Source organism: Lissotriton helveticus, chromosome 9 (genome assembly GCF_964261635.1).
Source record: "Lissotriton helveticus chromosome 9, aLisHel1.1, whole genome shotgun sequence".
Lineage (NCBI taxonomy): Eukaryota > Metazoa > Chordata > Amphibia > Caudata > Salamandridae > Lissotriton > Lissotriton helveticus.
This window is the reverse complement of record NC_136070.1, coordinates 141,456,285-141,469,580: the sequence shown is the minus strand read 5'-3', so window position 1 is coordinate 141,469,580 and position 13,296 is coordinate 141,456,285. Positions and strand designations below refer to the sequence as shown.

The 13,296-nt window shown below is 45.3% G+C and overlaps 1 protein-coding gene across 2 annotated transcripts in view; it reads left to right on the top strand.

Annotated features, from left to right (window-relative positions):
- MGA (MAX dimerization protein MGA) overlaps positions 1-13,296 on the top strand; it is a 949,809-nt gene that overhangs the window by 443,161 nt on the left and 493,352 nt on the right. For both annotated transcript variants that reach the window (XM_078659651.1, XM_078659650.1), the window contains exon 9: positions 2,599-2,950. In XM_078659651.1, coding sequence (XP_078515777.1) covers positions 2,599-2,950 — 352 coding nt within the window. The remainder of the gene's footprint in view (positions 1-2,598; positions 2,951-13,296) is intronic.

Below are 13,296 nucleotides of genomic sequence, written 5' to 3'. Positions count from 1 at the left end.
GGAGCCCACTCCTATTTGTAACAGCTGTGCCCTAGACCAACTTACCCGTGAGTCGGTAGTAGCCTGAGCAGGGGGACTGGCCCTAGGCCCGGGCCAGGCGCGGACGGGCGCAGACGGGCTTGCCTTAGGCGCGCCTTCGGCGCGCCATCGGCGCGCCCGCTGCGCCCGCCCGCTGCGCGGTCGGGACGTGTAGTTGTATTTACACATGATAGGAGGGTGGGAGTGGTCGAGAAGCTGGACCGCTATCCTGCCTGCCTTCCTAAGATGGCGGCGGCAATTCGGCGTCTACCGGCGTCAGCGCCTTTACTCGGCTGCGCCGGTAGGATCAATCAGCACTAGTAAACCCAAGGAGGTGAATTCGATCTCACCTTCTGGGTGGCGATTCTACAGGGGTGATAAAAAAGCGCCCAGTAAAATATGTACAGCAGTTTAAAAAAAAATATTCCTAAAAAGTCCCACACACTGTAATTCGCTCTACAGGCAGGAAGAGAAGAACGCCCCCGGCTTTTCGCCTCAGGGGAAAGTAAGCAAACAATTTTACCGGAGGAGCCGGCAGCTGAACCTTAAATAAGGCGGGAGGGCGGGAGTGGTCGAGAAGCTGGACCGCTACCCTGCCTGCCTTCCTAAGATGGCGGCGGCAATTCGGCGTCTACCGGCGTCAGCGCCTTTACTCGGCTGCGCCGGTAGGATCAATCAGCACTAGTAAACCCAAGGAGGTGAATTCGATCTCACCTTCTGGGTGGCGATTCTACAGGGGTGATAAAAAAGCGCCCAGTAAAATATGTACAGCAGTTTAAAAAAATATTCCTAAAAAGTCACACACACTGTAATTCGCTCAACAGGCAGGAAGAGAAGAACGCCCCCGGCTTTTCGCCTCAGGGGAAAGTAAGCAAACAATTTTACCGGAGGAGCCGGCAGCTGAACCTTAAATAAGGCGGGAGGGCGGGAGTGGTCGAGGAGCTGGACCGCTACCCTGCCTGCCTTCCTAAGATGGCGGCGGCAATTCGGCGTCTACCGGCGTCAGCGCCTTTACTCGGCTGCGCCGGTAGGATCAATCAGCACTAGTAAACCCAAGGAGGTGAATTCGATCTCACCTTCTGGGTGGCGATTCTACAGGGGTGATAAAAAAGCGCCCAGTAAAATATGTACAGCAGTTTAAAAAAAATATTCCTAAAAAGTCCCACACACTGTAATTCGCTCTACAGGCAGGAAGAGAAGAACGCCCCCGGCTTTTCGCCTCAGGGGAAAGTAAGCAAACAATTGACTGGAAAGACTTCTTTGAAGAAAAATGACTTGAATATATCCAGAACCAACACTAGATGCAGGAGTATGTAGCCAAACAGGCATCGTCTACACTTGTGGGGGTGGTGCGAGCATATGGGTGCAGGGCCCGTTATAAATCTGAAAAGATTCACAGGGGTTTGTGATAGAACTCCAGTAAAAAACCTTGCCCTCCACAGCTTGGAACGCACAAAGATTTATCACAGCGACACGATTCGCCCGAACTTGGTCTTCGTCACGGGCAATGAATAATACACTATGCCCATCACCTTATGAAACAAACAAGGGGCCAACATGCCGTACCAAATAAAAGACAGAGGTGACCTCGTCCGAGCAGGCTTCGAAAATAGAAATGTATACATAGAAATAATGAGAAAAAATCTTGCAATTTCTCACATTTGTAAAAATAGATTGAATTCAAAGTGAAAGAAATTTGTAAAATAAATTAAATACATTTTGGAGATAAAATTGCCAAGATTGCACATTTTGAAAACAAGTGTTCTACTGCTCTCAATCAGGGAACTGCTTTCTTTCAACAATCCATGAGTGTATGTATTTTCCTGCTGTCTCCTTCATGTTCTGCTTCCCCACTTAAATATCTATTTCCTCTCCATGTCGCTCCCCCCTGAAAACCGAGGCTGTCCAATGCTTCCCTCAGCCCTGCCTTTTTTTTGTTTTCCACCATTGCCTCAAACTCTGCAGTTACTCCAAAGCCTGCTTTCTATTGCCCCACCAACGCTGTCTTCTCTTACTCACCCATCTAGCCGACCTTCATAAATGTTTTTATTCAGTGTTCTCAGGTACCTACAACTGTATTTTTCTGCCAGACCGCGTTGTTAACAATAAGTTTGTTCGCTCAAATTTAAATTATTTTGAATTTACCCCTACAATTTGTGTCTGACATGTTGGTACAGTAAATAATAAATAAAATGTTTCACATCACGCTTTATACACACGTACATGCTCATACATCATCATGCATGGCTGCCATTATACAGGTGCGTGTGTTTAAGTTATTGTCGTGTTTCTCCCTTTCTTTTTTTTTTAACTGATTCTTTAAAGCATCAACAAAAAGCGTTGCAAAGGCGAAATCTTCTGGCTTTGCCAATGGTGATTTCAAATGTTTTTAATATCGTAGATTAGAGCCTCAGATATTTAGCAGTTTGCCAAGTATTACTTTTCTACATTTCTGTGTTTAATTGTCTAAGAATTCAAAAAGAGTCTTACTTGTTTGGTAAGTAATCTGAGATTTTATTGTGGAGTATTGTGACTAATTTGGTTATATTATGTTTGCTTCTTTTATTTATTCAAATATAGGTGTCTCTAAAAAGTAAACCTGTCCGCAAAATAATCCAGCGACGAGCACCTGCTTGCAATAATGAATTCTGCCGACTTGGATGCATTTGTGCAAGCATTTCCCAGGAAAAGCGCGAACCCACACACTGCAGGCGACCAGAGTGCATGTTTGGTTGCACTTGTCTAAAAAGAAAGATGATGTTAGTGAGGGGTGGACCCAAGGACACAACAACAATTAAGGAAGAAGACGAAGACAACCTGCTCTCAGAAACAATTGGGCAGGATCCACACATCGTTCCTAAGGAAGAAAAGCCTGAAAGCGAAGAGGATGAAAATAGTATTTATGGAAGCCATCCAGTGAAACTAGAGTACAGTGAGTATTACAGTTGCTTACATTTAAGGCTATAACATGAGGGTTGAAACCATTTAATCACAGACATGCAGTGATCCTGAATTTATATACAATTAGAAAGGTGTAAATATTGAAAATCAAAGTTGAGGTGCTTTTGTTCAGACGTTTTCACATGCAGCACCAGCTTTCCATGTGTTAAGTGTTTTTTCTATTAAACAAAATCTTCAGAAATGCTTTCTACTGCTGCTAGTTTACAGTTGTTTTCATTTGAGGTTTATTTTATAATTTAAACTTTCTCTTTTTGTTTTCTTTTTTCATTGGTCTGTATTTAGTGGTAAAGTCCTAAGCATTTGACTATTTTCTTTTCTAGTATATGCTTTTTTCATCTAAAGACTAAAATGATCTCTATTTCCTGACATAGACCAGAATTTAAGGTGCTGGAACCAAGACACCATTAAGTTGGTTTTGCCCTTCGGCATAGGATTAGTTAACTGGTTTACCCCACAGAAGTATGCTGACCATCTCATGGTGCATATACCCTATAACTTGCATTATGTCAAATGATTATTATCACTGTCCACATGGTTTTGTGCACTGCCCCTGTCCAGCCAGGAGAAAATGTATACTCACATAGCATTAGAGGACTATCATCACTGGGGGAATACATTTTTGATTGACCCTAGGTTTGTCTTCCTTTAGACATGACCACATAGAGGGCCTTCACAGTCTTAAGACCCTGTTGCAATATCCCAGGAGAGGTACCAGAGAAACATATAGAAATAGAGATCTGGAGATCAATGGGAAATTACCTGGATTCTCTTTGAGCAGTTTTTTTTTATGTAGACCCAGACTTGCCAAATAACAGGATCTCTATTGAGGATTAATCAAACGCATATTGGGCTGGATCCTACCCTATCCAGAAAACAGCGATGGCTTTGTCAATGATGGTTTCAAATGTTTTTAATATTAGAGATGAGATCAATAGGCATTTTCCGGTTTGCTCCATTTTACCACCGGCTATACTCTTTAAGTCTGGGATGTTGAAAGAGGGAGTCAGATAGGTCCTGACCAGCTTGATTTTTTCTTTGTCTAAGAGAATTATTGCTGAAGGTTATCTTTTGGGTTGACAACATGTAAATGAGTCATGTAGATCACGTGAATGGTAAATATTTTTGCAGGGTCTGTGAACTTCAAATTTAATAAGTGAATGAAAGGAAATCTAGTATGAACTGGAGCTTTTTTTTATTCAATGGACGGAATCAGATTTGAGCATAACATTTTAAAACTTAGTGCCACTTAGTTGGGCTGTAGAGGTCGTTGTCTCATTCCGGCAACATATACTCAGATCAGCTTTGCTTTACAACATTAACCTATTCTATACTCAAATGCTATACATTATTCAATTTCCACCCTCAACTTGCTTGGCTGGATATTATCTTTTTATTATATGTACATTATTTACAGGATTGACCGTCTAACATTCAAAATGACACAATTCTGAAGCTGCTTGCTGGTCATCATTGAAAATCTTAAGAATGAATCTTTGACATTCCTGTTTACACACAATGAAGAAAAAATGTCCCCACAATAGTGGAAGACCCTATCCTTTGTGACCATGTCTTTGGAGCCTGGCGGCATTTAGACTTTGGGCATTAGTACTACTGGTCATACAGAATATTTCTGAATTCAAAATGTATTTTCCCAGTGATGTTTACTGTTTTTTTGGATAGTGTTATCAACAGCGCTTCTTTTAAGCGGCAATTGAAGTGCTGTGGTGTGTACCCTTGCATAGACTGGTTCTCTGTAACCTTTCTCTCTCCTGGGACCCCAACAACTAGTGGTGTCAGACTTGTGCAGCTGTCAAATTGAAAATGCAGAAAAGAAATACACTAGGTATGTTTAAGGGGCAGTCCACTGAATGATGTCTCAATATGTCTCAAAACCCTGCAGACCTCACGAAACAGTGGAGCATTCTGGATTGTCTATTTGCAACTGCTGGTGACCAAATTCACCATTTCTGGTAACTAATTCATTTTTTGTCATGCATGGGTGTTAATGCTGATTACAAAGGACATACCATAGAGGAAACCCCAACTGTGAAACCGACTGATGTAGCACTCACTGTACCAGCAAATTTCTGATTCTTATGCGGAACCACACCGAGCGGTATATGTTTTCGATTTATGATCAATTCCTAAAGTCATTTTAACTTTGCTGACAGTCCCTATGAATACTGTTCCTCTAACAAATGGATCAGGACTTCAAAAGATGCTGGAAAAAATGTACTACAAAACTATTGATGTTAAAAAAGAAAGTGTACTGAAACATGCCTAAGACCACAATCCGTTAGACCAAAGGGAAAGAGGCTGAGTCTCAACAAGGGCATTGAACCTCGATCCTCAGCCACATTTGTTTCTAGGCAAAACGTTCACTGTTTGCTACATCCCATGCCCTACATCAAAAGGGCTAACATTTTTCTCTCAGTAACATTTGTATCCTTCCTCCAAAATTCTCTTATTTGCATAAGAACCTCTTTGACGCATCAGGGACTTTGATGTCATACTTGGACAATCAAGTTAACAAAGTCCAGTAGAAAAGGAAGACTTGCCCATGTTTTGATAGTTAGTTCCTATTGACTCACCATATCGTTGATTCAGCTATTGATTGAGCAAACTCTCTATGTCTTACATCATGAAGGCTCATAAACTAGAGGCTTTGCAAAGGAAAATGATTTGTCAAGACCTTCACACAGACAATTGTTTTGAAGAATGCAACTTCACCTTCATCGTTTCCAGATGAGGTGGGATCGTATCCCACTGTACTGCATTCAGTAACTTATACCTCTGGTCCATTCAGAAGAAGAAACAGAAACTTACTTCATTCAGGATACAGCTTTAACCCCCAGCAGCACAAAAGTTGTTGTTGGCAATTATACCATGTGAGAAGTGTCCAAAGCACTAGCAATAGCTAAATCTCTAATGCCCAAAATGGAACAATGGATTTGTTGATGCACCCAGATTAATTAATACTGGGGCATAAGATTGTGGAAAGGCAGAGCTCTCGTATACAAGTCATTTGCCAATTAATCATTCACATTAAAGAAAAGCTTAAGATACTAATCTTGTTTGAAGATTTATTGAAAAGTCAAAGTAATCATTGCAAAAAGCAAAAGTTACTTTATTAAGGGCGTTAGCATAAACAAGTTAAAAAGAATATAACAAGTGACTACCTTAAACTTAAAGCATAAAGTCTCTTTGGCTTTACATGAAATGAAATAAAATCGGTCTCTATTCAAACAGCATTTCTTTTAATAATGCTTTTGGACAATGGAAACGCACACATTCATAACATGATAATACGTAATTGGGCTGTTTTAAAATGTTACTGTTCGAGGTATGTGAGCTGTAGATCACATGCTGTGCATAGCTCGCCATCTAGTGTTGGGTCCGGATGTTTGCACTTTTTTTCTTCGAAGAAGTCTTTCCAGTCACGAGGTAGGTGACTCCTCCTTTCGGTGATAGTGCACATGGGCATCAACTCCATTGTTAGATTGTTTTTTCCGCCATCAGGTTTGGACGTCTATCGCTGTGCTTCAGTCTGACACCGTTCCTTCGGTTTCCCTCAGTGCGCAAGATACTCACCCTCTACGGTATTGTTTCGATCGCATTTCCCTTTCTATCGTGTACCGTATTTACTTACTAAAACTCATTCTTCGATCGGAAAGATCCTGGAAGGCCGTCGGCCCTACCCGCAGTCGATGGGAAAAAACGCCCTTCAAATTCTGCCCTCAGTGTCACACGAAATACCAGAGAAACCGACTCACTCAAAGTGCGTAACCTGTGTTTGTCCCCCAAACACCGAGAACAACTCTGTGACGCGTGGCAGGCTTACCGCTCCAAGAAAACACTCTACTACATGCAGAGCCAGCACACAAGCTCCATTCCGAATATCTTCGGGCACCAATTGGACGAAGAGGCCCAGGGAACCGAGGAGGGGCATGAGCTGGAGGCCATCTCAGAGCTCAACTCCAACCAAGAGGATGACATTCCACATGGACAACGTACCGTGAGTACTGCGCCACCCCCCACCACTCCCCCTCCCCGCGAACGCAAGACACAATTCCACATAAAAAGAAGGCTCCGGTCCAACCTGTGCCCTCGGGCTCCAGTCAGCATGCTTCCAACGCCCCGCCTTCTGGCTCGACACCAAAGTCTATTAAAAAGCCTTCCGGCTCCAAAAAGACTCCCTCCAAATCGAGCCCCGAGCCTAGACCTTCTTGGTTGAAACACAAGTCCCGCACCAACCCTCACCATTCGGCCTCGAAACACACTTTGGATATGAAGACACCGATGCTTACAACTCCGGCATTGAAAATGTCGGCGCCGAAACAGTCAGATGTGCTGAAAACACCGAAAAAGCATGTTTTTGACGCTCCAATCGTCAAACCGGATCCGAAACAGAAAGTGTTGTATATCCATCCACAGACTGGATATTCCACCACTACAGTGACTTTAAAAATAAGGGCTGATACAGAATAGGAATATCACGTTCCTTTGAAGAAAAGGACTGTTGGAACTAACCCTTCCCCTCCTCCTCCGCCTCCTCCTCCTCCGCCTTGTCCATCACCTCCTTCCCCTCAGCTTCGGCCAATTTCACCTGAACATTCACCACTACATATACCTGACAACCAGGATGATGGGAATGACAATGAGGATGGGGATGATAATCAGCCACTACAAGACCCATGGGATGATGTGACAACCTGGGCTTGTCGCAAGAAAAACGCATGGACGATGTCAGCTGGTGGAGCGCTATACCTCCCTCTCCACCTCTTCTTTCTCCCCTTCAGGATGCATGGACCACAGTTCCTAGAAACCCCTCCTGCATGGATGATTCTCTAGACGAAGGCGTCTCCGACTGGGGGATCCTGAGGGACTCAACTCCGCCCCCTGATGTAGCTTTCTATGGAGCCTTAAGGAAGAAGGATACCCAGAAGAGTGTGTGGCAGTACACCGGTGACGGAGACGAGTCGGAGGAGGAGAAGAGCGTGCTGTACAGAGGGATTGGAACCGCGAGGAAGGTAGAAGACCGGGAGACAGTGTCACCAGGGGCACCGGCTGAGCCAGGAGGTCAATGACCCCGCAAACCACCCAGCCACGCTCCACCATGTTCCTGGAGAAGCGTGGCTCCTACAGGTACTCAAAAGTTTCATGGGCTGGATCAGGAGGCGGGACAGCTAATCTCCTTAGCCCGCAAAACTGTGCTGATTTTGTTTTCTTGTTGTTTTTGTCTTACCTTTTTGGGCCTCACGGTTTGAACACCGCATATCTTGATCCCTCATATTATTTTCTCGAGTGCTCGGGTGTCCCTTCACAACCCACCCTCACACTTGGAACAAAATAGAAGTGATGCCTGCTCTTGTTTTCTTTTGTTAACACTAACCGACGCATGGACACGGAGCCCCCGGGCACCCACCAGCAGACGAGAAGGGAGCACTTACGCAGAGACCGGGAGGGAACAAAGCCCTCTGCATAAGACTGACATCAGCCCTAGTAGCCCTGAAAGACTGACAAGAAAGAGAAAACATCTGTCAAAGTTAATAAAATCTGCTTTAACACGCATTGGTGTCCGTTCCGGTACCTTACCCACGCCACAGACGATTACAACACCAATTCGCCCACTGGCAATGATCCTGACTTGTACCCTAACAAGCCCTCTCCACCAGATGACGGTGTAGTCTACATTGAGTTAGTGGATAGAGCTGCCAACTACCATGGGGTGCAGCTACATAAAGAATCCTTAGAAGAGGATTTCCTCTTTGAAACCCTCCGTACCATGCAAAAGTCATCACACACACTACCCATACTTAAAGGGATGACCAGGCATGTAGATGACATCTTTAATGACCTCGGTCAGAACTCGTATTCTTACCCCTAGAGTAGTCAAGAAGTAGAAGCCAGCACCATCTGACCCAGTATATTTAGCACATTGGCTGCTGGAGCTATTCCCCTGCTGTGCTGGGCCATAATAAAAACTGGTGTGCTCAGCTCGTCATGAGCACCTGAGAGGTATATGCTATGACGAGCTGAGCTCGTCATGAGCACCGAAGGGGTTAATGGGACAGTTACCACTAGACTCCCTGGTTGTGTCCAATGCAAGGAAAAGAGCCAACTCCCAAACAACAGGAGATGCTCCACCCACTGATAAAGAATCCAAACGTATTGATGCTTCGAGGAAAAGGGTGGCCTCTCAGGCAGCGAACGTCTGGCGTGTCTCCAACACTCCAGCATTGCTAGCACAATACGACAGTGCGCACTGGGACAAGATGGAACAATTGATCCAATATTTGCCCCAGGAACACAAATCTAAAGCACAAGACCTGGTGCGTGAAGGACAACTTATTTCTAACAACGCAATAAGATGTTCCCTAGATGCTGCAGACACAGATGCTAGAGCTGTAAACACTAGTTTGTTCTTAAGGAGGCATGCCAGGCTTTGCATATCTGTGTTCAAACCTCCATATTAAATACTCCTTTTGATAAGGAACATATATTTGGCCCAGTGGTAGATTCTTCACTAGAGAAAATGAAAAAGACACTAAAGTGGCCAAATGTTAATGTTATGTTAATGTTAATGTTATAAATGCTTATAAAGCGCTCTATTGCCGAGGCGTCTTGGCGCTGGGGTATGCATTTAAGCCATAGTCGAGAAACCTAATCATTTAGCCAACATGGAAAAGATAGGTTTTAAGCTCTTTCCTGAAGTGAGTATGACTAAGCTGTAATCTTAGGTGGACCGCCAACTTGTTCCATAGTAGAGCTGCCTGGTAGGTTAGCCGTCGTCCACCCCATCTCGCTAGCCTAAACTTTTTGACACATATGAAACCAAGCCTAGAAGATCTAAGTTCACTTGGTGGAGCATATGACAGGAACAGTTTCTGGCTGTCCACTGAGCCACCACCATACAAGGCTAAGCACTAAGCAAAGGGCCTTGAATTCGATCCTTTCCTGGACAGGAAGCCAATGAAGTGCTCGCCTGCCCGTTGTGGTGGGATGCCTGTAAGGTAGCTTAAGAACCGTTCGTATGGCTGCATTTTGTAAAGAATGGAGCTTTTTCAGCTGGTACTTGTCAATGCCTAGAAGCATGGCATTGCAATAGTCTAGTCTGGACAAAAAGAGGGCGGCCATTACTGTCTTTGAAGTGTCACTGGAATGAAAGGGAAAATCTTCCTTAGAGTTTTCAAAAGGAAGAAACTGGTTGATGCTAGACTATTCACCTGTGTTCCCATGGTAAGCTTTTCATCCAGGAAGAAGCCAAGGTTTTTTACCTTTTTTACTGGCTGTGGGCATTCTCCAGCTTCTCTTGGCCACCAGCTATTAATCCAAGCACGTGGACCCTTTCCAAATTCCATGACCTCCGTTTTTTCAGCGTTGATCTTGAGAAAGTTCAGACTCATCCAGACCATGATTTCTTTAAGGCACCCGCAGAAGTTCTGTGCCGTCTGTTCTGCACTGTCTCCTACTGATACCACTAGCTGGGAGTCGTCCGCATAGGAAACAAAAGTAAACCCATGCTTACTGACTAACCCAGCTAGTGGCAGCATGTATATATTGAACAGGGTCGGTGAAAGTGCCGAACCCTGGGGAACCCCACAAGGTAGAACAAAGCTGTCAGACAACAGCCCATCCCAGTCGATGTACTGTTTTCTGTTCTTCAGAAAAGATGTAAAGAAAGCCAACGCTGTGCCATTTACACCGATCTCAAGAAGTCGCTGCTCCAACACCGCGTGATTCACGCTGTCAAAAGCAGCCGACAGATCGAGCAGGATAAGCACAGCCCTGCCTCCCTCGTCCACAATAGTCCGAATCCCCTCGACCGCAGCGATCAACGGGAGTCCCATGGGAATCCATGGGAGCCCTTCAGTCAACACAAGGCTGTGGTTCCTTTCCGGCTCTTTTACAGCAAAGGTTCTAAAAACACCTCCTCGGAGCCCACCGCCACCTAAAAGGGCAATAACGAACCCTCTCCATCTAGGGTTTACTTCAGAGGGAGTTACAGAGCAAACAACGACAAAGGCAGGGGCAGGGGTTCGAACACACGCACCTCCCCTGCCAATACAAAGCAGTGACTTGTCTCCACTTACCCCAACCACTTAATACCAGTCGGGGGAAGACTTCCAGATCTCCTACAAATCTGGCAGTCAATAAAAACAGCCAATTGAGTACTACAAATTATCCGTTCTGGTCACTGCCTGGAGTTCATCAACACTCCTCCAAACATACCACTGAAATCACACAAACTTTCACCAGATCTCCCACACCTCCTCAAACAAGAGGCTCAGTCTCTACTTCTAAAAGGGGCTATAGAGTCCATACCACCCCAACATCACGTGTTGGGCGTGTACTCCTTTTACTTCCTAATACCCAAAAAAAGATGGTTCTTTCAGACCAATATTAGATCTCGGAGAACTCAATCTTTACATTCAGTCAGATAATTTCCACATGGTAACACTTCAACAAGTACTTCCTCTGCTGAAGAAAGGCGACTTTTTGTCTACTCTAGATTTAAGACGCCTATTTTCATATTCAAATCCACCTCGCTCATCGCAAATTCCTGAGGTTTGTGGTAGTGGGTCAACACTTCCAGTTCAAGGTACTCACATTCAGAGTCATCACTGCCCCCAGAGTCTTCACAAAGTGTCTGGCTGTAGTAGCTTCTCACCAAAGAAGACAAAGCATCCATGTCTTCCCATAGTTGGACGACTGGCTCATCAAAGCCAGCACGTACCAGCAATGTCTTCAGCTCACTTTCAGAACGATTCAGTTACTACATCAACTAGGGTTCACAATCACCAACCAGCCAATACTCAGGACTACCTAGGAGCCAAGCTAGATACGCAAAAAGCTCTGACCTTCCCCAGCACAGCCAGAATTCGAAACATTCAGACTTAGTTCTCCAGTTTCAACCCAATCATTGGATTCCAGCTTGGTTGTATATGCAACTGCTGGGATTGATGGCATCTTGCATCATAATCGTCCGCCATGCCAGGCTGCACATGCATCCACTTCAAGAATGCTTAGCCAGACAGTGGAACCAGTCACAGGGTGTGTTGACCGATCTAGTGTTGGTAAACGACCATACTCATCGCTCTCTACAGTGGAGGAACACATAAAATGTGTCAAACGGATGTCCGTTCATAGACCCGGTTCCAAAGATAGTACTGACAATGGACGCTTCCTTCACTGGTTGTAGAGATGATCAGAAGTTGTTTCACATCAATCATCTAGAGCTGCTTGAAATCTTTGTATCTTTGTAAAACTCTACTGCTAAAACATTCCTAAAATTAAATGGAAATTTGAAAGAGAGGTCTAAAACATAAGTTGACACAGTCTCTATCAAAAGACTACAGACTAGTCGTAGGTGGCGTCAGTTGACTTCGCGTCAGTCGTGGGCACCGGGATGGCGTTGCGGTGCCTACTTAGACTGCGCCCCTGCGCGCTGACGTCAGTTCTTTCTTTTTCCACACCAGCCAAACGCAGACCTGGAGAGAACTTATCCCTTTAGTCATTTTTTTGACTAAGCTTTTTTCGACTTTTGTCAACTTCTTTTTTCAAGTTATCAACTCCTGGTGCACGAGAGATGTCCCATTGTCGGACCGGCTTCAAACCCTGCGAGGTCTGTCAAGAACTGTTGTCTGTGACGGACCCCCACCTCGTGTGCCTTTGGTGGCTGGAGCACGAACACGACCCGAAGTCATGCTCCGACGGCCATGAATCCGAAGTCTTTGCGGAAGCAGTCCTGAGAGCACTTGGAGAACTGGCACTCAGTTCCCGGTCTCGCTCGAGGGGAAGGGCTTGAGACCTCTCTCGGTGCCACCACACCTCGTCTAAGTCTTTGCACTCCTCGGGTAAGTCGAAGCACAAGAAGAAGGCGAAGAAGCACCATCGCTCTTCATCTTATCCCTCTCAGTCTGCTGACACAACGTGGGATCCGGAGCGTCGTCGCTCTAAGGCTCCGCCTCAGGTGCCTGACTCTGGGACGACTCCGCACATCCCCCTGTTAACGGGAGCCACGGCGTCCCCTGCCCTGCTTCATATGTTCTATGAAGCACTTTATCATATCTTTGTGCAGCTTGACTACACTGGGGCGCCTTTGGGCCCCGCAGAGTTGGTCGGATCCGGACACTGGTCGACCTTACTCGACCTTCCCTGGTGGCAATGCTCCTCGAGTCGGCCGTGCCCCTGGCCGTCACCATCCCCATGCCCGAGATGCACCCAAAGGCGCACCGATGTCGAATCCGACGCTGAAGGGTACCTTTGTTCCCTTGTTCATCCCAGGTTTTCTCTATCGCCCTGAAGGTGGTAGGT